The sequence below is a fragment of the Cnephaeus nilssonii genome (assembly GCF_951640355.1).
Source record: "Cnephaeus nilssonii genome assembly, chromosome: 20".
Classification (NCBI taxonomy): Eukaryota; Metazoa; Chordata; class Mammalia; order Chiroptera; family Vespertilionidae; genus Cnephaeus; species Cnephaeus nilssonii.
Genome location: NC_137091.1, coordinates 50,801,991 through 50,821,543, shown reverse-complemented (window position 1 = coordinate 50,821,543; position 19,553 = coordinate 50,801,991). Strand labels below are relative to the sequence as shown.

The following is a 19,553-nucleotide window of genomic DNA, read 5'->3' as shown; positions in this document are numbered from 1 at the left end:
GGACCCAGATTTCTCGGGAAGCAGTTCAGGAAGTCGCAAAGGTTAGAGGCCTGTTCTTTTCAGGCACAGCACGTTCCCACTCATAGCTGTCCGCTCTCTTGGGGCTTTTCAAATACACATGCCGTGGAGAACCAAGATGGTGGCGTACACGAGGCTCCCAGACCACATCAAAATTACAACTACAATACAGAACCGCCCGAATGGAAGCTGGCTGAGTGGAAGTCTTACAGCTGGAGGAATAAAGAAGAAAGCACACAGGAGGGGGGAGGCGCAGAACTTCCCACGCGCTTCCCATTCACTTCAGGACGGACTGGGACGACGCTCTGGACCACTGAGCCCACCGCAACCCCAACCCCACTGAAGCTCTCCTGTCACTCATCAGGTCTCTGAAGCCCCGCCCCCAGGCTGTGCGTCACTATAGGGACACCCAAACCCCGCTCCCACGCTTTGCACGCAGTCTGAGCTCTCATTGGTCGGTCGCCGCCATCTCCGCACTGCCTTCTGGGTAACGTAGTTCCCTCGCCGTCCCCAGCGCCGTCTCAGAAGCAGGTCATTCCTGACTGTGAATACTGGCCAAGAGACCAAGTGGGGGGCGCTGGGAAACGCAGTTCCAGGGCCCAAACGGAGCCGGGCCCCCCTCAGATTTCCTTGGCGTAACGACACCCGCGCCCCCTCGTCGCTGTGGGCTGCCTAGTTGTCAAAGGCTCACTGACGCTGGGGAGCCTTCTGAGCACCAATAGGTTTGTCAGGGGCCGTAGGAAATGCCTCCAAACAGGGCTGTGATGGGGATCGGGGTGACAGGACCCCCTGAAGTGGCCAGGCTCTCTCTGTACCTCTGGCTGCCACAGAAACATCTGTCCTGCCTGTGTGGTTAGTGATGGTGTTCCAATCCAGGGAGCCACATTTTAATCCAGATACCCATCACTCCATGCCTGAGGCCTTTCCACTGAAGAATCTGCAAGCTCTCAGAGAGGGACTTCCCTCTTCTGCCTGGACCGCGAGTGCCCAGGGAGCACCTCACCTCTGTGAGGAAGGTTTGGGCGTCTGTGACCTCACCCCCTTCCTGGGAAGTGGTTCATCATTGCATCTGTAATTGTAGTGACGTCTGCCAGGGAGTTCAGGTTATCTCTGGGAAAACACTTATGAAATGGATATTACTGAATGTTACTAATAATGATTTTGTTGTTTTCCAACGACAGTGATAGAAATGGTTCTAGGGGAATAGGTGACAAGTTGGAGGGGAAAAATAGTTAAGACTTCAGTGCCCTTTGAGTAAGAGGCACTGAGTGTGAAAAGTCAGAGAATGACACTGAGACTGTGGCTTGCTGAAAACTTGGCCACGCTCAGGGTTTTGGCCCCAAATGTGAGTATCCTATATAATCCTATATAATAAAAGGCTAATATGCAAATCGACCTAATGGTGGAATGACCAGTCGCTATGACATGCACTGACCACCAGGGGCAGATACTCAATGCAGGAGCTGCCCCCTGGTGGTCAGTGTGCTCCCACAGGGGGAGCGCCGCTCAGCCAGAAGCCGGGCTCATGGCTGGCGAGCCTCTCCCACCTGTGGCAGCGCTAAGGATGTCTGACTGCCGGCTTAGGCCCACTCCCCACAGGGAGCAGATGTCCCCAGAGGACTCCCAGACTGTGAGAGGGTGCAGGCGGGGCTGAGGGAGCCCCCACACCCTGAGTGCACGAATTTCGTGCACCAGGCCTCTAGTTTTTAATGCTTCTAAAACATTGCACACATTAACAACTTAGAGGGAAAGGTAAAAATGATACTTAAAAGGAGTTGCCAGACAGGTAAAAAGGAATAGGGGAGCTGTGTATTTTCTGATCTACAAATATTCAATGAGCACTTAGGGTTTCAGGTGCAACAGCAGTGCAGGGCCCACACCAGGCAGAGGACTGCCTGTACTGACATTGTCAGGATGCCCTAAACACCCTGTATTTGGTTTTTTACAATACATTACAAAAAGCAGTTAGAGCTATTTTTTCTCTCCATGCGATTGGCAATTAAATCACTTAGTGGCAACACTGGCTCAAAATCCTATCTGCATAAATAACCTTGGGGAGTGCCTATGGTCTGTGGCTCCTGTGGGAGTGGCTGAGGGGACTAAGGAAGTGCTTACTTTTCATACCCAGGAAAGGAAAAGACTATTTTTGGCCCAATTCCAAAGCTGTGAATAAGAAACCAAGATTAGAGTTAACTTCGGATGACCTCTGAAAGCCAGCAGCAACAACGGTTCATTCCGGTAACTCAGCGTCTGAAAATTAGCACATCTCTGACCGTCACAAACTTCCAAAATTCAGCCAATGAGCGCTCAGGCCCCAATTGGTGACAGCTCAGGATGCTAGGCCAAACCACAGGCTGCCAAATATCCTCTAGGCAAAAGGAGAAACGACAAGCGGAAACTTTAAAAAGCATAAACATTTTGAACTAGATGAAAATGAAAATGCTTCCTATAGCCCTTGCCGTCCTTCAGTGGGTGGGTGGATGAACTGTGGTCCATCCGTGCATTCAGGGATCACACATACTGATAGTCACAGCAGCTTTATTTGCAATAGCCAAAAACTGGAAAACAACCCAAATATCCATACTATGGAGTAACACCCAACAATACAAATGAATAAACCATTGGTGCGTGTAACAAGATGGGTTAATCTGAAAACAATTATGATTAATGAAAAGCCCCATCCACAGAAAGCATAAAAATCTGGAAAATGCTTGCTGTTTGCAAATTGTGGGAAAGGGGTTTGAAAGGCCTGGGAGGAAAGGTATCTAAAGGAGTCCCTTGTGCTGCTGTTGGACACGGTCATTGTCGTGGTTCGGTCATGGTTCCTCAGGCGTGTACACATGATGAAGCATGTCACACTCATATGTGCAGTCTTTCATGTCAATCACACCTCGATAAAAAACACATGTACTGCCGTAGCCGGTTTGGCTCAGTGTATAGAGCGTCAGCCTGTGGACTCAAGGGTCCCAGGATCGATTCCCGTCAAGGGCACATACCCAGGTTGTGGGCTTGGTCCCCAGTACGGGACATGCAGGTGGCAGCCAATCAATTGATGTTCCTATCTCTCTCTCCCTTCCTCTCTGAAATCAATAAAAATTTATTTTAAACAAAACAAAACAAAACAAAAAAAACACATGTACTTGCCCTCCCTCTTGCCAGGTCACATGTGCCAGCTATTTTGGTGCTGCCAGATCCCTCGCCCCAGGATTTAGAAGGGTGAGCCCCGAAGAGAGGAATGAGGTCCATCCACTTCCACGTCATACACAGGCCTCCGGGGCCCTCCCCGGCCTCCTCTCGTCAGTGCTGGGCAGTGATGGCCAGGCCTTCAGCAGTCAGGGAGGAGAGGAGCCCACTTACTTACTCCGACAGCGGCCGTGGCCACAGGAGACGCAGATGTCTGAGGTCCTGAGACCTTCTGTACCCTCTCCGCCCCCACGGCGTTAGTAGGTGGCCTCTTTGTAAGACACAGAACCTCTCACCTGCCAGTCGGCCCCGCGCAGTGGTCGAAGTATTGCTACACGAAGCATGATTCGCACCCCGCCCTGTGGCCTTCCAGTGGCTGACACCTGCCCACGGATTCTGGACACCAGGGACGGGCTCCCGTACAGACCCAGGGGACAGACGTCCCCCAAACGTGCCGGGGAGGGTGGGACGTCTCCTCAGAAAAAGGGACCCGATGCACGGTGCTCCCAGAGGCACTGGCGGTTTCTCAGCGTGGACTCTGGGCTCCAGGAAGCCTGGGCTTGCAGGCCGCAGGATGAGGCACACGACGGTCTCCAGTCGCTTCCCGCGAGCCTCGGACAGTAACGCAAACTGGGCCAAAGTGGCCCGAGGCCGTCCCCTGCCCTCCTGCTGTCCCTTCTCAGGCACATGAGGTTGGTGCCAACAAAGGTGTTCCTCCCTTCGCGTTGGCAGCACCCAGGTTCCTCTCAATCGACGTCCCCCGGGGAGCAGGCCCTCCCGGAGCCGCCACAGCAGGCCTGTCCCGCAGCAGACCACTGGTGGGAGGTGGAAGAGGACACGGCTCTCATGTTTAGTGTCCATGCTACTTGAAGAAGAGAAGCCTTGTGTGGGAAACCCCAGCAGACTCCCGCTCGGATCCTGTGTCCAGAGCTCGACCACGTCCATCAGAGCCCCGTCAGGGGAAGTGAGGACCTTCCATGGCTCGGAGCACTCGGATTCCCTCCAGGGAATGAGAGCGTGTGCAGAGGTCTGCCTTCCCTGAGCATCCTGGAGTGACTGACATGCTGTGGGTCCGATGGCTCCTGCCACAGCTCGGAATGTACACCGTCCTCATGAAGACGCCCACCTCACGGCACTCGCTGGGCGTGTCCCAGGCTGGTGCGTGCATGTACGGGGCTCGCCTGCAGGCTGATGCTCCCTGTGCCCAGGTGCTCACACAGCTTCCTCTGGTGCGAGTGCTGAGGACGAACACGAAGATGGCACATACCCCGCATTCCTAAGGCCCTTGTCTGGTGTGAGCCTCCTGGGGCTACACAAGTCTAAGCGACGCAGCCAAAGGGCCCCCAAAACTGTTGCGGTCGTGAGGCCTTGCTCCGGCGTGAGCCTTCTGGTGCCGAGCCAGGTGGGAGCTCCTGCTGTAGGCTTTCCCACACTCGCCGCACACGTAAGGCTTTTCTCCAGTGTGCACCCGCCGGTGCAGGATGAGGCTGGAGTTGCGGCTAAAGAACTTCCCACATTCGCTGCACGCGTAAGGCCTTGCTCCCGTGTGCACTTTCTTGTGCTGAACAAGGTGGGAGCTGCTGATGTAGGCTTTTCCACACTCGCTGCACACGTACGGCCTCGCTCCGGAGTGGACCCGCTGGTGCAGGATGAGGCTGGAGTTGTGGCTGAAGCGTTTCCCACATTCGCTGCACGCGTAAGGCTTCGCTCCGGTGTGGATCCTCTGGTGCACAATCAGGTTGGAGTTGTGGCTAAAGAATTTCCCACACTCGCCGCACTCGTACGGCCTCTCCCCCGTATGGATTTTCTGGTGCTGCACGAGGGTGTCTTTGCGGCTGAAGGCCTTCCCACACTCGCCGCACTCGTACGGCCTGGCCCCGGTGTGGATGATCTGGTGCTGGACAAGCGTGTCCTTGCAGCCGAAAGCCTTCCCACACTTGCTGCACACGTAGGCCCTGGTGCCCGTGTGGACCCTCCGGTGTTTAATGAGGCTGGAGTTGTGGCTAAAGAACTTCCCGCACTCGAAGCATTCGTAGGGCCGGGCCCCGGTGTGGATCCTCCAGTGCTCAATCAGGTGGGAGCTCTGGCTGAAGAACTTCCCGCACTCACTGCACGCGTACGGCCGCTCTCCCGTGTGAAACCGCTGGTGCTGGGCGAGGGTGTCCTTGCGGCTGAAGGCCTTCCCGCACTCGCCGCACTTGTAGGGCCTCTCCCCGGTGTGGATGCGCTGGTGCTGGACCAGGTGGGAGCTCCTGCTGTAGGCCTTCCCGCACTCGCTGCAGTCATAGGACCGCTCCCCGGTGTGCACCCTGCGGTGCTGGGCCAGCGTGTCCTTGCGGCTGAAGGCCTTGCCGCAGTCGCTGCACGTGTAATGCCTTCTCCCGGGGTGCAGTTTCCGGTGCACCTTGAGGTGGGACGGGTGAGCGAAGGCCTTCCCACACTCCTCACACACGTGTGCCGCCTCCGCACCGTGAAGTCTCCTGTGGTGAGTCAGAGCCGATGTCCCCTCGGAGGGAGGCCCCGGCTCGGCCGGCGGAGGAAAGGCGCTCGGGAAGGCGGCCCCGTCGTCCCTGCAGCTGAAGAGCAGCCGTGCCCCGCGGTGCCCGGGGCTGGCGCTGTGTGGGGGAGACTCTGAGAGCTCGGGCCTCCTGCGTGGGCTCAGCCCGCAGTGAGCGGTCCGGTGCCGGAGGCCAGAGCGGCCCAAGTCCCTCCCGTCCTCCCCGCAAGGGAAGGCTCTCCCTGACGTGTGGGCGGCACAGCTCTTCCCCAACGCGGCCCCGCCACCGGCCCCGCCACGGGGGCGCTCTGCGCCGTGCTTCTCCTCATGCTGCTCCTCCTGCGGGTCAGCGTCTGCGTGGCACGAGGGTCCTCTCACCCCTGGGCCACGTGTGCACGGTTCCTGCGTGGGGTGCGACCCCTGGACATCACCCAGGGGCACAGCGCCGTTGAGGAGCGGGTCACACACCTCCCACGGGTGGGCTCTCTGGACAAAGGGACCTGGCTCGGGCGTCCCGTCCCGCGACACGTCGGCAGAGGCGCTCTGCTCGGGAGGGGCCGCCGCACGGTCGGCGTCTCGCCAGCAACCTGAAAGCAGAGAAACGCCGTGAAGTGCACGAGGACTCGGCGGGAGGAGCGGCCCTGTGCCACCGCACGCGTCACAGCCAGGAACGGGCCTAGGAGGGGGCGAGGGAGGGCCTGCTGTCAGCCTGGGCCTCTAAGCGTCACAGAATGGAGGACCCCGATGACGGGTAAGACCATGATGGGGGACAGTCCGGGGGGAGGCGAGGTCTCCCGTTCACTCCCCCACGAAAGGGCGTCAGCAGGCCTGGCTGCTGGGTCTGGTGGGCTCGTGCGAAGGCTGGGCCAGGCCCGGGGATCTGAGGGCACGCACGCCGCTGGCTCTCCAGGACGAGCTGAGGGTGCGTGCTCCACTCAGGACACACGGAAGTGGGCGGCGCCGCACAGCACTGCGGAGGGAGCGGACAGGAAGAGGGACAGAGGCCAGAGCAGCGGGAAGGACCCAGGAGGAAGACGGAGAGAGGTGACAGGGCACAGCGCCGAGGGGAGGAGGGGCGGGAGACATGAGTGTCGCTGTGGGCTTGGGAGGAAACACGGGTGCACACAAGCAGGCTGCAGGGACGCCGGGAGCCTAAGGGGACACGGTCTCCCAGCTCCTGCTCTGCAGGGCCAGCCCTCTCGGGCCTCCCGCGGCGGCGGCAGTCAGGTCTGCCCGCAGCACTGGGGCTGCTGCCTGTGCATCGGGGCGCTCCATGGGGTCTGACAGGTGGGGAGGACCGGGCAGCCTGGGGGTGTGGTTCAGCTGACTGAGTGTTGTCCGTGCACCAAAGGGTCGCGGATCGATCCCTGGTCAGGGCACGTGCCTGGGCTGTGGCTCCATCCCCAGGAGGCAGCTGATCGATGTTCCTCTCTCACATCAATGTTCCTCTCCCTCTCCCTTTCTCTCTCTAAAATCAATAAAAACATGTTAAAAAAAGAAGAAGACAGGCAGATGGTGGCCTCGTCACAGATGTTAACAACGAATCTCAGATGTCTGGCAGGACAGCCTATGACTGAGGCAAGCAGTGACCATGGCAACACCTGCCGGTCCTGGCCAAGGGCGCTGGGAATGTCAGCCGAGGCCGAGGGCAAACCCGGGACACAGGCACCACGGGGCTGGGCCACCTCCGGGCAGGGGGCGCCCACGCCAGGCAGAATCCATAGAGCCGACTGAGAGAGCCCCGTCTCCAACCTGTTCCTTCAAGGCTTTGGGCAGCAGGTGGGGGCTCCTAAGCTAGGAAAGGGGTCCTGCACACGACCCAGCCCTGGCCCCCCGAGCCGAGGGAGGGAGGGAGAGGGTTCATGTCCCGGCTCTGACTGGACGGAAAGCTGCCCCTGGGGAGCAGGGGACCATGCAACCAGGGCCCGAGTGGGCGTGGCAGGTGGAAGGCCGCCGCGAAGACGCCCCGGGATGCTCCCCCCGACGCTTTTGCCCTGAGAGAAGCTTCACCGTGGACGGACTGACTGACCCGCTTCTAAGGAACAGAATGAGGCAAAATGATGGGAGGTCACTTTCAGGTCATAGAGGACCAGCGTCCGCCCTGGGCGCCCCCTCTGGCTCAGAGCGGACACTCCCACGCTGAGGCATGGCAGGAAGGCCGGCCGGAAGCCCTGAGGGAGGTCTCGGCCAGCGGCCAGCGGGCAGTTATGCTCCAGCAACAAGCGCAGGAGACGGATCTTGCGAACGAAGATGCGTGAGTGTGTAAGCGGATTCTCCTGGGACGGGCCTGCGATGGGCACGCGGCTCAGGCCGACAGCGTGGCTGACACCTCCCGATGGCCTGAGCCAGGAGCCCCCGTTGAGCTGGGACCAGGCTCCCGATGCACCCACACTGAGACAGCGAATGTTCACTGGGGTGAGCCACCAGATGTGGGGGTGATTTACCCTGCAAACGACTGAGGTGACGGACCCGGCACTCACCCAGGGAGGACACGAGGGCGAAGTTCTCCAGCATCACGTCGCGGTACAGGCGCCGCTGAGCCTCGTCCAGGAGCCTCCACTCCTCCCGGGAGAAGTACACGAACACGTCCTCGAAGGTCACACGGGCCTGAGGGAGGGGACAGGTCAGCCCTCAGGCAGGAAGGCCTCCCTCCCAGACCTCACTGCTCACCGGGCCTCCCTCCCAGCCCTCACCGCTCCCCGGCCTCCCTCCCAGCCCTCACCGCTCCCCGGGCCTCCCTCCCAGCCCTCACCGCTCCCCGGGCCTCCCTCCCAGCCCTCACCGCTCCCCGGGCCTCCCTCCCAGCCCTCACCGCTCCCCGGGCCTCCCTCCCAGCCCTCACTGCTCCCCGGCCTCCCTCCCAGCCTTCACCGCTCCCCGGGCCTCCCTCCCAGCCCTCACCGCTCCCCGGCCTCCCTCCCAGCCCTCACCGCTCCCCGGGCCTCCCTCCCAGCCCTCACTGCTCCCCGGCCTCCCTCCCAGCCTTCACCGCTCCCCGGGCCTCCCTCCCAGCCCTCACCGCTCCCCGGGCCTCCCTCCCAGCCCTCACTGCTCCCCGGCCTCCCTCCCAGACCTCACCGCTCCCCGGGCCTCCCTCCCAGCCCTCACTGCTCCCCGGCCTCCCTCCCAGCCTTCACCGCTCCCCGGGCCTCCCTCCCAGCCCTCACCGCTCCCCGGCCTCCCTCCCAGCCCTCACTGCTCCCCGGCCTCCCTCCCAGACCTCACCGCTCCCCGGGCCTCCCTCCCAGCCCTCACTGCTCCCCGGCCTCCCTCCCAGACCTCACCGCTCCCCGGGCCTCCCTCCCAGCCCTCACTGCTCCCCGGCCTCCCTCCCAGCCCTCACCGCTCACCGGGCCTCCCTCCCAGCCCTCACCGCTCCCCGGGCCTCCCTCCCAGCCCTCACTGCTCCCCGGCCTCCCTCCCAGACCTCACCGCTCCCCGGGCCTCCCTCCCAGCCCTCACCGCTCACCCGGCCTCCCTCCCAGACCTCCCTGCTCACACGGGCACCCCTCCCAGCTCTCACGAGCACCCCTGGTCCCCATCCTCCGCAGCCCGCAGCTCAGAGGAGAACACCCCAGGGTCCCGGTCCTCCCCAGCCCCCAGCTCCGAGGAGACACCAGGCCGTGGCACGGCTAGCGCCCGCTGTCCCCTCACTCTCTGATCACCGAGCCCAGCCCAGAGCGGAGCAGCAGGTGAGTCGACAGATGCATGTCACCGTGGGTCTGGTAGGAGGGGCCCCCACACTCCCCTGCCAGCCAGGTCTGGTGTCGTCCAGACCCAAGCCTCCCTGACACAACCAAAGGCCGTGAAGTCACACTCATCCCAGCATATGGACCTCTCATCGGACCTCCTGCTAACACTGACCACCTCCACACCACATGCACCCCGGAACCCCTCCCCCCGACTGCACAGTGGCCAGGAAGGGCTCCCCTGCGAAGGCCCAGGTGCCGTGGCAGGAGACGCAGCCCCGGGTCCCCACGTGTGAGGTTCCGGTTATTGACAGCCCGGCCACCGGACCTGAAGGTGCCCCCTCGGAACCGAAGCCACAGCCCCACCCCATCCTACCTCGGAACTCCTTCGACCAGAACCAAAATCCCGTGTCCCGTGTGAGGCCTCAGCTAAGGGGTCCCTGGGACTTCTTAAGCTAACAGCACCAAAGCCTGACGCCCCTGTAGCCACTGAGTTACTCCTCCCACCCACGTCTCTCTCTCGGTGGAAGGCACCTCCATCCTCCTACCTGCTAAAGCAAAATAATAAAGAATAATAAAAATAAACCCCTGGAGTCATCCAGGACTCTCCCCTTTCTCTCTCACCCTTCACAGCAGAAAACCCAGGCCCCCACTTAAAAAACAGATGCAAAATCCACCAACTTCTGTCCTGTCCGCCCCCCCCCCCCCCCCCGGGCCAGCCACCAGCAACACTCGGGGCACTGCAGCAGCTCCCTCCCGCGTCCTCGCTCTGCTCTCAACCAGGCGCAGCCAAAGGGGCCCGTGACGACGGGATCAGGTCAGGCGCAGCCAAAGGGGCCCGTGACGACGGGATCAGGTCATCGCTCAGGTCTCCCAGGGGTCGCCACCCTCAGAGACAGCCCAGCCCGCAGCCTGCCCCTCCTGCCCGCCTCCCAGCCCTGCCCCCCGGAGGCATCACGCAGACCTGGGGTTCTCTGAGGACTCCCAACGCAATCTTCCCTCCAAGCACTTGCTGCTCCTGGGCCTGATACCCCCCTCCAGTCCTCCTCCTGCCGGCTGCCAAGCACAGGAACCCCTCCAGGCAACCCCTGGCCCAGACTCAGAACGCTGGGCTGGAGATGAGCCCCTGGTGGGGGGGCCCCCCAGACTTAAGCACAGAGAGAGGAGCAAGCGAAGAGTCCCAGAAAACCGGGGGGCCCTGCTTTAGAAACATACACAGCCCTGGCCGGGTTGGCTCAGTGGATTGAGCATCAGCCCGTGGATTTCAAGGTCCCAGGTTCGATTCTGGTCAAGGGCACGGACCTCGGTTGCAGGCTCCACCATGGTCGGGGCTCACGTGGGAGGCAACCAATAGTATACGTGTGTCTCTCACACATTGATGTTTCTCTGTCTCTTCCCGCCCTTCCACTCTCTTTAAAAATCAATGGGGGAGGAGGGAGGGGGAGCATGGCCTGGGTGGCTCAGTGGATAGAGCTTCGGCCTGTGGACTGAAGGGTCCTGGGTTGGATTCCGGTCCAGGGCACAGGCCCAGGTTGTGGGCTCGATCCCCAGTGGGGGGCGTGCAGGAGGCAGCCAATCGACGATTCTCTCTCATCATGGATGCTTCTCTCCCTCTCCATTTCTGTCTGAAATCAATTTAAAAAATATATTAATTTAAATAAATCAATGGGGGGGGAATATCCTTGGGTGAGGATTAAAAACAACAACAAAACACACCCAAAAACAACCTTACAAACCCACAGGCTTCTCTAACCCCCACGGCCACCAACCACTCTGGTCCGTCCCCACACCCCCACCCCGGGACGGGTGCAGCAGACTCCATCGGCCTCCCTGCCCCCGCCCCCCCCCGGCCCCCCCTCTTTCCCCTCTGCAGTCAGAGGGAGCCCACTGACACCCAGGTCGGGTCCCCTCCCTCCTGTCCCACCCCTCCACGGCGCCCACCGCCACCGGCACAGAGGCCCCGAGGGGTGCCCTGGCCATGACAGAAGCTGGCTCCCCCCTCGGGCTGCCTCCCTGGCCCGCGCCCGACGCAGCAGAGACCCGAGGCTCCCGCAGCCCTCCCGGGGCAGTGCCCGGTGCGGGGGGCCCGTGCACACCTCCCGCCGCGGACACGGGGACGGGGAGCCTCGCCTCGGGTCGGCGGGAGGGGCCGCCCTGGTCCCTCCGCGGCCCTCACGCTCACTCACCGCAGCCGGGTCCGTCGGCGCCGCGGCCGCCATGGATCCCGCGCGCGGACCGAAGCCGCACACCTCCACGCGGCCGGGGCCACGGGCCGGCGTCGCGCGCGAGCCCGTCCGTCAGGCTCCGGTGAGAAGGCGCACCGGGCTCAGGGGGCCGCCGCCGGGGCCAGGGCCTCGGACAGAGCGCGGGCCCCGCGGACACCTCGGCGCAGGGCCGCCCGCCCCCCGACGGGGACCATGGTGCGTCCCGCAGGCGCGGGGCGGGGAGTCCCTGTCCCGTAACCGTCCTCCTGGCTCCCGGCCGAGCACCCCCGCGGCCAGCGGGCCGCGCCCCGAATTCCCAGCCTCAACAGCCAGCCAGAGTGGACTGACAGTCCCGGCGCGGGACAAACACGTCATGGCGCCGGCGCCGGAAGTCCCGCCTCTGCCTGACGGGCACCAGGAAACGCCATCTTCGGAGCGGCCATGACACAACGCGTATGCGCCGGACACAGGCTTCTGGGTAATGTAGTTTGTTGTGCTGCATCCGAGCAGGCGGGGGGCACCTTTGAGATTCCGGTGAGGGCGGCGCCAAGGCCTTAGGTGGGAATAGCGTCCTGGGGGGAGCAAAGCGCGTCTTAAAAGGGACGTGCCCTATTTCCGTGGTCTGCGGGGACAGTGCCACGTCTTCCTGCAGGTGATCCAGTTCTTAATCCTGGAAGAGGTGCCTGGTCTCTCTCACCTTAGGGCACTGGAGACTAGTGTCTGCATGTATTTAGGGGGAGGGCACTGAGATTTAAATTGAGCTAGGGCCTGGCTAGTGTTGCTCAGTGGTTGAGCCTTGACCTATGAACCAAGAGGTCACACACATGTCCCACTTGCCCCTGGATCCCCAGGAGGGGCCATGCAGGAGGCAGCCAGTCGATGAAGTTCCTCTCTCAGCGGTGTTTGTATCCCTCTATCCCTCTCCCTAAAAATCAGTTAAAACAAACCAACCCCTCCCCGCCCCCGTCCCCCACCATGATATCACCTCACACCTTTAAGAATGGATGCCAACGCCGAAACCGGTGTGGCTAAGTGGATAGAGCGTCGGCCTGCGGACTGAAAGGTCCCAGGTTCGATTCCGGTCAAGGGCATGTACCTTGGTTGCAGGCACATCCCCAGTAGGGGGTGTGCAAGAGGCAGCTGACCGATTTTTCTAACTCTCTATCCCTCTCTCTTCCTCTCTGTAAAAAACCAATAAAATATATTAAAAAAAATAAAAAGAATGGATGCCATCAAGATCAATAAGCCCTGGCTGGTGTAGCTCAGTGGGTAGAGCGCCTGAGGGTCCCGGGTTCATTCTGGTCAAGGGCACATGCCCAGGCTGTGGGCTCATCCCCAGTGTGGGGTGTGCAGGAGACAGCTGATCCATGATTCTCTCTCATCATGGATGTTTCTCTCTCCCTCCCTCCTTCCTCACCCTTCCTCTCTGAAATCAATAAAAATATATTTTAAAAAATCAAAACTAAGTCTGCCTTATGACCCAGCAATTCCACTTCCGGGTATAGAGCCAAAGGAGAAGAAAACAGGCTATTGAAGAGACATATGCACCCGCGTGTTTATTACACATTGTTCACAACAGCCAAGAAGTGCGGACACCTCAGTGCCAGCAATGGATGAATGGATAAAAGAAGGTGTCTCTCTCACACACACACACACACACACACGCACGCACACAAATAATAATTCAACCACGAGACAGGAGGAAATCCTGTCACATATGCAACACGGGTGGACCTTGAGGACATTATGCTGAGATAAGTGAGACAGAGAAAGACAAACACTGTATGATGTCCCTTATATGTGGAATCTGAAAACAAACAAACAAAACAAAAACAAACAGGACTAAGAAACAAGGAGTGGGGTGGCGGTTTACCGAAGGCTGGCGGGTGGGGAACAGGGGAGTGTTAAGGGTGCGCACGTGCACTAGCAGGGAAATGGCTCCTGGAGACCCAGCACCCAGGACAGAGGTTACAGACAATGACACCATCATAACATCACACGTGGTACTTGTTCCCACCACAGACACAACAGAGGTGTCAGCTAATGCCAGACGGCAACCACTGTGCAATATAAATCTGTCAGATAAATATACTGTACGTCTTAAAAGTTACACAATATTGTGTCAGTTATATTATCTCAAAAAACAACAAACATGTCATACATTAATCTGAGGCCTTGAATGGTCTTAACTGGTACAGCAAAGCATGTCCCTTCACAGGTAAGGACTTATCTCCTTAGATACAGCGTCTATTAGGGAGCTCTCCCTCAGGCCCTAAGGCTTCATAAATGAAGTCTCCACATTTATCAGACTTACGCTCCTCACGGGCCGAGACAGTGCTTGCAACAAAGGAAGATTTCAGGGAACACCCGCGTGTGCTCTGGGGGGAGGGCAGAGCGTGTGCACTGCGTCCGGTGAAGGGACAAGGCCATTTCACCCCAAGCCCTGCTGCCCCGCCCCCAACAGCATCATGAGGAACTGCCCTGGGCTCGCAGGGAACCAGAGAGAAGCCATGGTGCTCTCCCCTCTGTCACATCTTTTCTCCCCCCGTAACGTCGGACATTCTTGTGATTGCTTTTCCATGCTCACTGAGGGCAGCGCTGCAGCTGAAGGGTTTGGTCAGTGGCCCCGGCCCTCTCCCTTCATCCATTTTCAGAAGCAGAACGAGGTCCGCACTGACTCCCGTTTCCAGTGACTCTTTAGGGACAATGGTGACGCCTGGCCTCTGGTTTCCTCCCAGCGACGACCCCTGCGGAGTTTCTGGGGTAACCCTTCTCAGATGCCGTAAGACGTTCCGGCTGGTCTAAGGTTTTTCCTGGGAGCTCCACCCGCAGGGTCTCCCCCAGTATGAGTCCTCGGCACGTGACGGAGGCGAGTCCACTTGCAAAAGGCCTCTCCGCACCGTGGACACTGAAAGGCTGGGGGAGGGTGAACGCAGCGGGCGCAGGTCCACACGCACCATGTTGCGGGTGTCTCCCCGTGTGACGCCTCGTGTGCTGAGTCACTCCAGCGGCCACCAAAGGCTCTCGGATAATTTTTACACCGAAGGGTTCCCCCAGGGTGGACCGTTATCTCAGGAAAACAGCCCCCAACATGCACAAGGAGGTGCCGGAGGCCTCTCGGTGAGCAGCCCCGTGACAAGTGGAACCAGCTGTCACGGAGGCCCACCCGCCTACCCTGCACTCAGACAGAACCTGCCTCGCGTGGGAGCTGGGCTTTGGACGGAAGCAGAACCGCGCCAGGGCCTCACACGCTGCGCACTCCCCCCAGGCGAACCTGCTGCTCACCTGAGGCCTGGCTGTGGCTGCGGGTCCCTCCCTGAACGCACTCCCAGGCCTCAGAGCTGCCTGGGCGCCGGCCTCCCCTCCCGGGAGAGTTCACTGCAGCGCAGGGCGGTGCTGAGTCTGGAGTCTGACCTGCTGATGGGGCAACACCCGTTGGTTAAGCCCTTTCCCTGCTCCTTTCCGGCGGAGACCCGGAAGCACTGCCTGCTGGGGGCGGGGGGCGGGGAAGGGGGGTGCCTCAGAGGTCACAGAACGAAGGACCCGCCACAGGGGAGAGGGTGTAAGGATGGAAACAGCCCGGCCGGCGTGGCTCCGTGGGTGAGCACCAACCTATGAACCAGGAGGTCAGGGTTCGATTCCCGGGAGGCAGCCGATCCATGATTCTCTCTCATCATGGATGTTTCTCTCTCTCCCTCCCTCTGAGAACAATTACAAAACTATATACACACACATACATGGATGGGAACAGTGCGAGGAGGAGAGGCTCGGTCTCCCAAGGCCAAGGCCAAGGCCCCGTGACGGCCGAGTGCTGTGGAAGGCCACAGAGGTCTGGCTGCAGCTGGGCCTTCGGGGGAAGGCAGGCCTGTGGACAGCCGCCCGTGAACGGGAAGAAGCGAAGAGCAGACAAGACCCAGGGCCGGGGTGGGAAGGGACAAGGACCCCAGGTCAGGGCCGGACTGAGCAAAGCCGGACGCAGGCCAGGAGCCCGCGGGGGCTCAGCGGCCGCAGCCCCGTCCCGCACGCCCGAAGGCCTCGGCACGCCCCTGGGCTGCAGGTTCAATCCTCAGTCGGTGTGTACGAGGCACCTGATCCATGTATCACTGTCACATCCATGTTTCTCTCTCTAGACACGTACCCTCAGGTGAGGTGAGAACAAAACAAACCAAATCCAACCAAATCCAACGGGGCCGAGGAGGAGGATGGGTTAGCCACGGACGCTGACAGAAATCCGGGGGACACGCCACGCAGCAGACAGCCTCGATGCGCCCCGAGCCACGCTCCCACCGCTTCTCACAGGGCCAGGCCTCCCCCGTCTCCTCCGCGGGGCCGGGCGCTGCGCCCCCTTCTCAGGAACCCGGGCGCTGCGCCTACTCCGCGTGGGTGGCCACAGGGGACCTGGACACGGCGAGTCCTGAGGGGAAAGAAGGCTGGTGAGCGGCTGGCAGTGACCCGGGCGGCCCTCCCACGGAGAGGAAAGGAGGGTGAGGAAGATCTCGTGAGAAGGCTCTGCAGGAACCGATCATGTCGGGGCCTACAACCCCCGGGGCAGCCGGGGGCCTGGGGCAGAACCTGGGAACAGAGAGGCCGAGGACTTAGACAGTCACACCCCCAGGGGGTCGCCCGGCCGCCTGGGGTCTGCTGGGCCGACTGGTAACTCACGCCAGCCAATCCTGTGTCTCACCGCTTCGGGCAGGAGACGGACAGGGGGCCGCTCTGAGAGGAGGAGCGGTGCCTCGACAGGCCCTGAGACAGAAAGCTGCCCCGTGGGGGGATGGGGAGAGCGAACGGGGCCCCGGGAACTGGGTTCACACCCCCGCGGGCATCCACGCCGACGGAGTGCGGATGAACCTGAAAACTCTCCTAATCGAGAGAAGATGGCAAAAAACGACGGGACGTCACTTCTGGAGACAGGTCACAAAATACCGAAATCTACCTTGGACGCTGTCTCACGCTCTTAGACATCAACTGCCTCTTGCCTGCTCAGGAAGACAACATGGCAAGAAACAGGAAGGGCCCCGGCCGGTGTGGCTCAGTGGATAGAGCATCGGCCTGTGCACTAAAGGGTCCCGGGTTCGATGCCCGGTTTCGGGCTCGGTCCCTAGTTGGGGGGCCTGCAGGAGGAAGTCAGTCAATGATTCCCTCTCATCACTGAAGTTTCTCTCTCTCCCTCTCACTTCCTCTATGAAACCAAGAAAAACATTTAAAAAAAAAAGGAAGAAACCGAGGACGGGCTCTGACCAGCCCCCCGCTGGGTGTGTGACCTGGAAAGGAGCTTCGCCCCAGCCTGAGCCCTGAGGTGAGACGGCAGCCCGGACAGGCGACCCCGAGGTCACAGAGGCCTGGCGCTGCAGGTGCCCCTGGGATGTGCCCGATGCCTGACCCACAGGACCTGTGAGGTAATCCGTGTTTTCAGCCCAGAAGCCTGGGGGGATTTCCCACAGCAACAGATGGCGGACCCGGCACTCACCCAGGGAGGACACGAGGGCGAAGTTCTCCAGCATCACGTCGCGGTACAGGCGCCGCTGAGCCTCGTCCAGGAGCCCCCACTCCTCCCGGGAGAAGTACACGAACACGTCCTCGAAGGTCACACGGGCCTGAGGGAGGGGACAGGTCAGCCCTCAGGCAGCAAGGCCTCCCTCCCAGCCCTCACCGCTCCCCGGCCTCCCTCCCAGCCCTCACCGCTCACCGGGCCTCCCTCCCAGCCCTCACCGCTCCCCGGCCTCCCTCCCAGCTCTCACCGCTCCCCGGCCTCCCTCCCAGCCCTCACCGCTCCCCGGGCCTCCCTCCCAGCTCTCACCGCTCCCCGGGCCTCCCTCCCAGCCCTCACCGCTCCCCGGCCTCCCTCCCAGCCCTCACCGCTCCCCGGCCTCCCTCCCAGCCCTCACCGCTCCCCGGCCTCCCTCCCAGCCCTCACCGCTCCCCGGCCTCCCTCCCAGCTCTCACCGCTCCCCGGCCTCCCTCCCAGCCCTCACCGCTCCCCGGGCCTCCCTCCCAGCCCTCACCGCTCCCCGGCCTCCCTCCCAGCCCTCACCGCTCCCCGGCCTCCCTCCCAGCCCTCACCGCTCCCCGGCCTCCCTCCCAGCCCTCACCGCTCCCCGGCCTCCCTCCCAGCTCTCACCGCTCCCCGGCCTCCCTCCCAGCCCTCACCGCTCCCCGGCCTCCCTCCCAGCTCTCACCGCTCCCCGGCCTCCCTCCCAGCCCTCACCGCTCCCCGGCCTCCCTCCCAGACCTCACTGCTCACAAGGGCACCCCGGGTCCCGGTCCTCCCTGGCCCCCAACTCCCAGGAGACACCAGGCTGTGGCTCCGCTAGCGCCCGCTGTCCCCTCAACCCTCTGACCACCGAGTCCAGCCCAGAGCGGGGGCAGCAGGAGAGCCGACAGATACTGTTCGGGGCAGAAACAGACTAACGGGGAGCAGCTGTCATTGTAGGAAATAGGAATCGTGCTCTGTTAACCGCGACTGTTTTGTTCTGATTCAAGAACACACATCCTGACGGGGCTGAGGTCTGCACGTGAGACCTGAGAGCCCCTGGAAATGCAGCCGGTCCTCCCCGTCATCACAAAAAGATTAATAATCCAGTAGCAGAAACCCGAGCCCCCAGCCCTGTGAGGACCCCCGGCCCTTTGCAAATCTCCAGCCCACATTACCTGCCCACCTGGCACACCCTTTGGCCTACTCCCCCGCCCCCCCAAACTGCATCCTCCTACCCAGAATAGGCGGCTGGCTAATGGGGGGGCAGAGCAGACATTCACGGGTGACCCGCTGCTCTCCCACGCGGCGCGCAGGATTGGAAAGGCGCTCAGGTAGGATTCAACCCTGTGTCTGCCGAACTGGCTCAGGCGGTGACAGGCAGCCCGGGCCCCGGATTGTCCGGGGACAGTACCATGTGGACGGCGGGTCTGGCAGGCAGGGCCCCCACACTCCACGCCGGCCCGTTCTCCTGGTGTCCGGGGCCTCCCAGACCCTCCAGCGACGGGGGCTCCGAGGCCGTCCGTCCACACGCTCCCCGCTCTCCTCCCGCCCGCCTCACTGCCAGTCTCCGTTCCGCCGCCAGGGGGACCCCGAGGAAGGAAATGTGCCTTCCATCAGCCCCGTCCTCTGCTCCCCCAACTTTCCCACGGGAAGCGCCGCTCCCCAAGCTGCCCCGCCAGCCCCGGCTCCCGCCCGCACGTCCCCAGAAGTCGCAATGGAGGCCCGGGTCACCCCCCACCCGGTCCCACCTCCAGGCCTCTGCACACGCCTGTGCCCGGGCCCGGGCCGCCCAGCCCGACCTCCTTCCCAGCGCACACCCCGAGGCCTGGACGCTGGCCCCGGCCCAGAGGCGACCCCTCGCAGGGACGCCACGACCCCAGGCCGCCGTCATCCCCGGGAGCGGGAGGGGGGCCAGGAAGGCGTGACAGGGCGAGGCCCCGAGGGACCCCACACTCACCTGCGCGGGATTCATCAGCGCCGCCGCCCCAACCGCGGGGCCGAGTGGGCGGCGAGGGGCCCCGGGAGGCAGGTGACCGGGCGGGGACCCCCGGTGCGTGTCTCCCTCCGGGCGTCGGAGCGAAAAGGCCTAACACGCCCCCGGGCCCGGGGCGCAGCCTTGGGCGGTCGAGGCGCCGGCCACGGAGCCGGAGCGGGCGTCGCCGTCGCACAGGCGCGGGGGCTGCGGCCACGTCACCGTCTTCCCGGCTCGGCCACGGAGTCGCGCCCACGCGGGGCGCCGGGGGCCACGTGGTCACGGCCCAACCAGCAGCCGCCCGCGGAAGGACTCCGGAAATGCACAGGAAGTCCCGCCCCCTGCCGCAGGAAACGCCCCTCTCCTGTGCCGCCATTGGCCCAGCGCTAGGCAATGCAGTCTATTGCGCCTCCGAGCGCATGCGCCGCTCCTTCTCCATGGCAACCCACCGCGCTGCCGCTGAAACAGACCGGAAATAGAGCCAGGTTTCCAAACACAGGGGCGGGGTTTCGCT

The 19,553-nt window shown here is 62.1% G+C and overlaps 2 protein-coding genes across 2 annotated transcripts in view; both read right to left on the bottom strand.

The window, feature by feature from the left end:
- The window catches only part of LOC307092747 (uncharacterized protein), a 185,711-nt gene that overhangs the window by 133,133 nt on the left and 33,025 nt on the right, over window positions 1–19,553 (bottom strand). The gene's annotated exons all lie outside the window — the stretch shown is intronic.
- On the bottom strand, window positions 2,553–12,286 carry LOC307092753 (uncharacterized protein). Its single transcript, XM_079760207.1, has 3 exons — window positions 11,574–12,286; window positions 8,179–8,305; window positions 2,553–6,285 (listed from the first exon to the last, which is right to left on the bottom strand). Exons 1-3 carry the CDS (start codon window positions 11,604–11,606, stop codon window positions 4,511–4,513), a joined length of 1,935 nt encoding a protein of 644 aa, XP_079616333.1. The 5' UTR covers window positions 11,607–12,286; the 3' UTR covers window positions 2,553–4,510.

What these genes read in the sequence shown, in the direction of transcription:
- LOC307092753 (XM_079760207.1), bottom strand. Translation starts at nt 11,606, where the DNA reads ATGGCGGCCGCGGCGCCGACGGACCCGGCTGCG. An exon ending in CGCCGACGGACCCGGCTGCG is followed by an intron (nt 8,306 to 11,573) that starts GTGAGTGAGCGT and finishes CCCCTCCCTCAG; the next exon opens with GCCCGTGTGACCTTCGAGGA. An exon ending in CGCCCTCGTGTCCTCCCTGG is followed by an intron (nt 6,286 to 8,178) that starts GTGAGTGCCGGG and finishes CTCTGCTTTCAG; the next exon opens with GTTGCTGGCGAGACGCCGAC.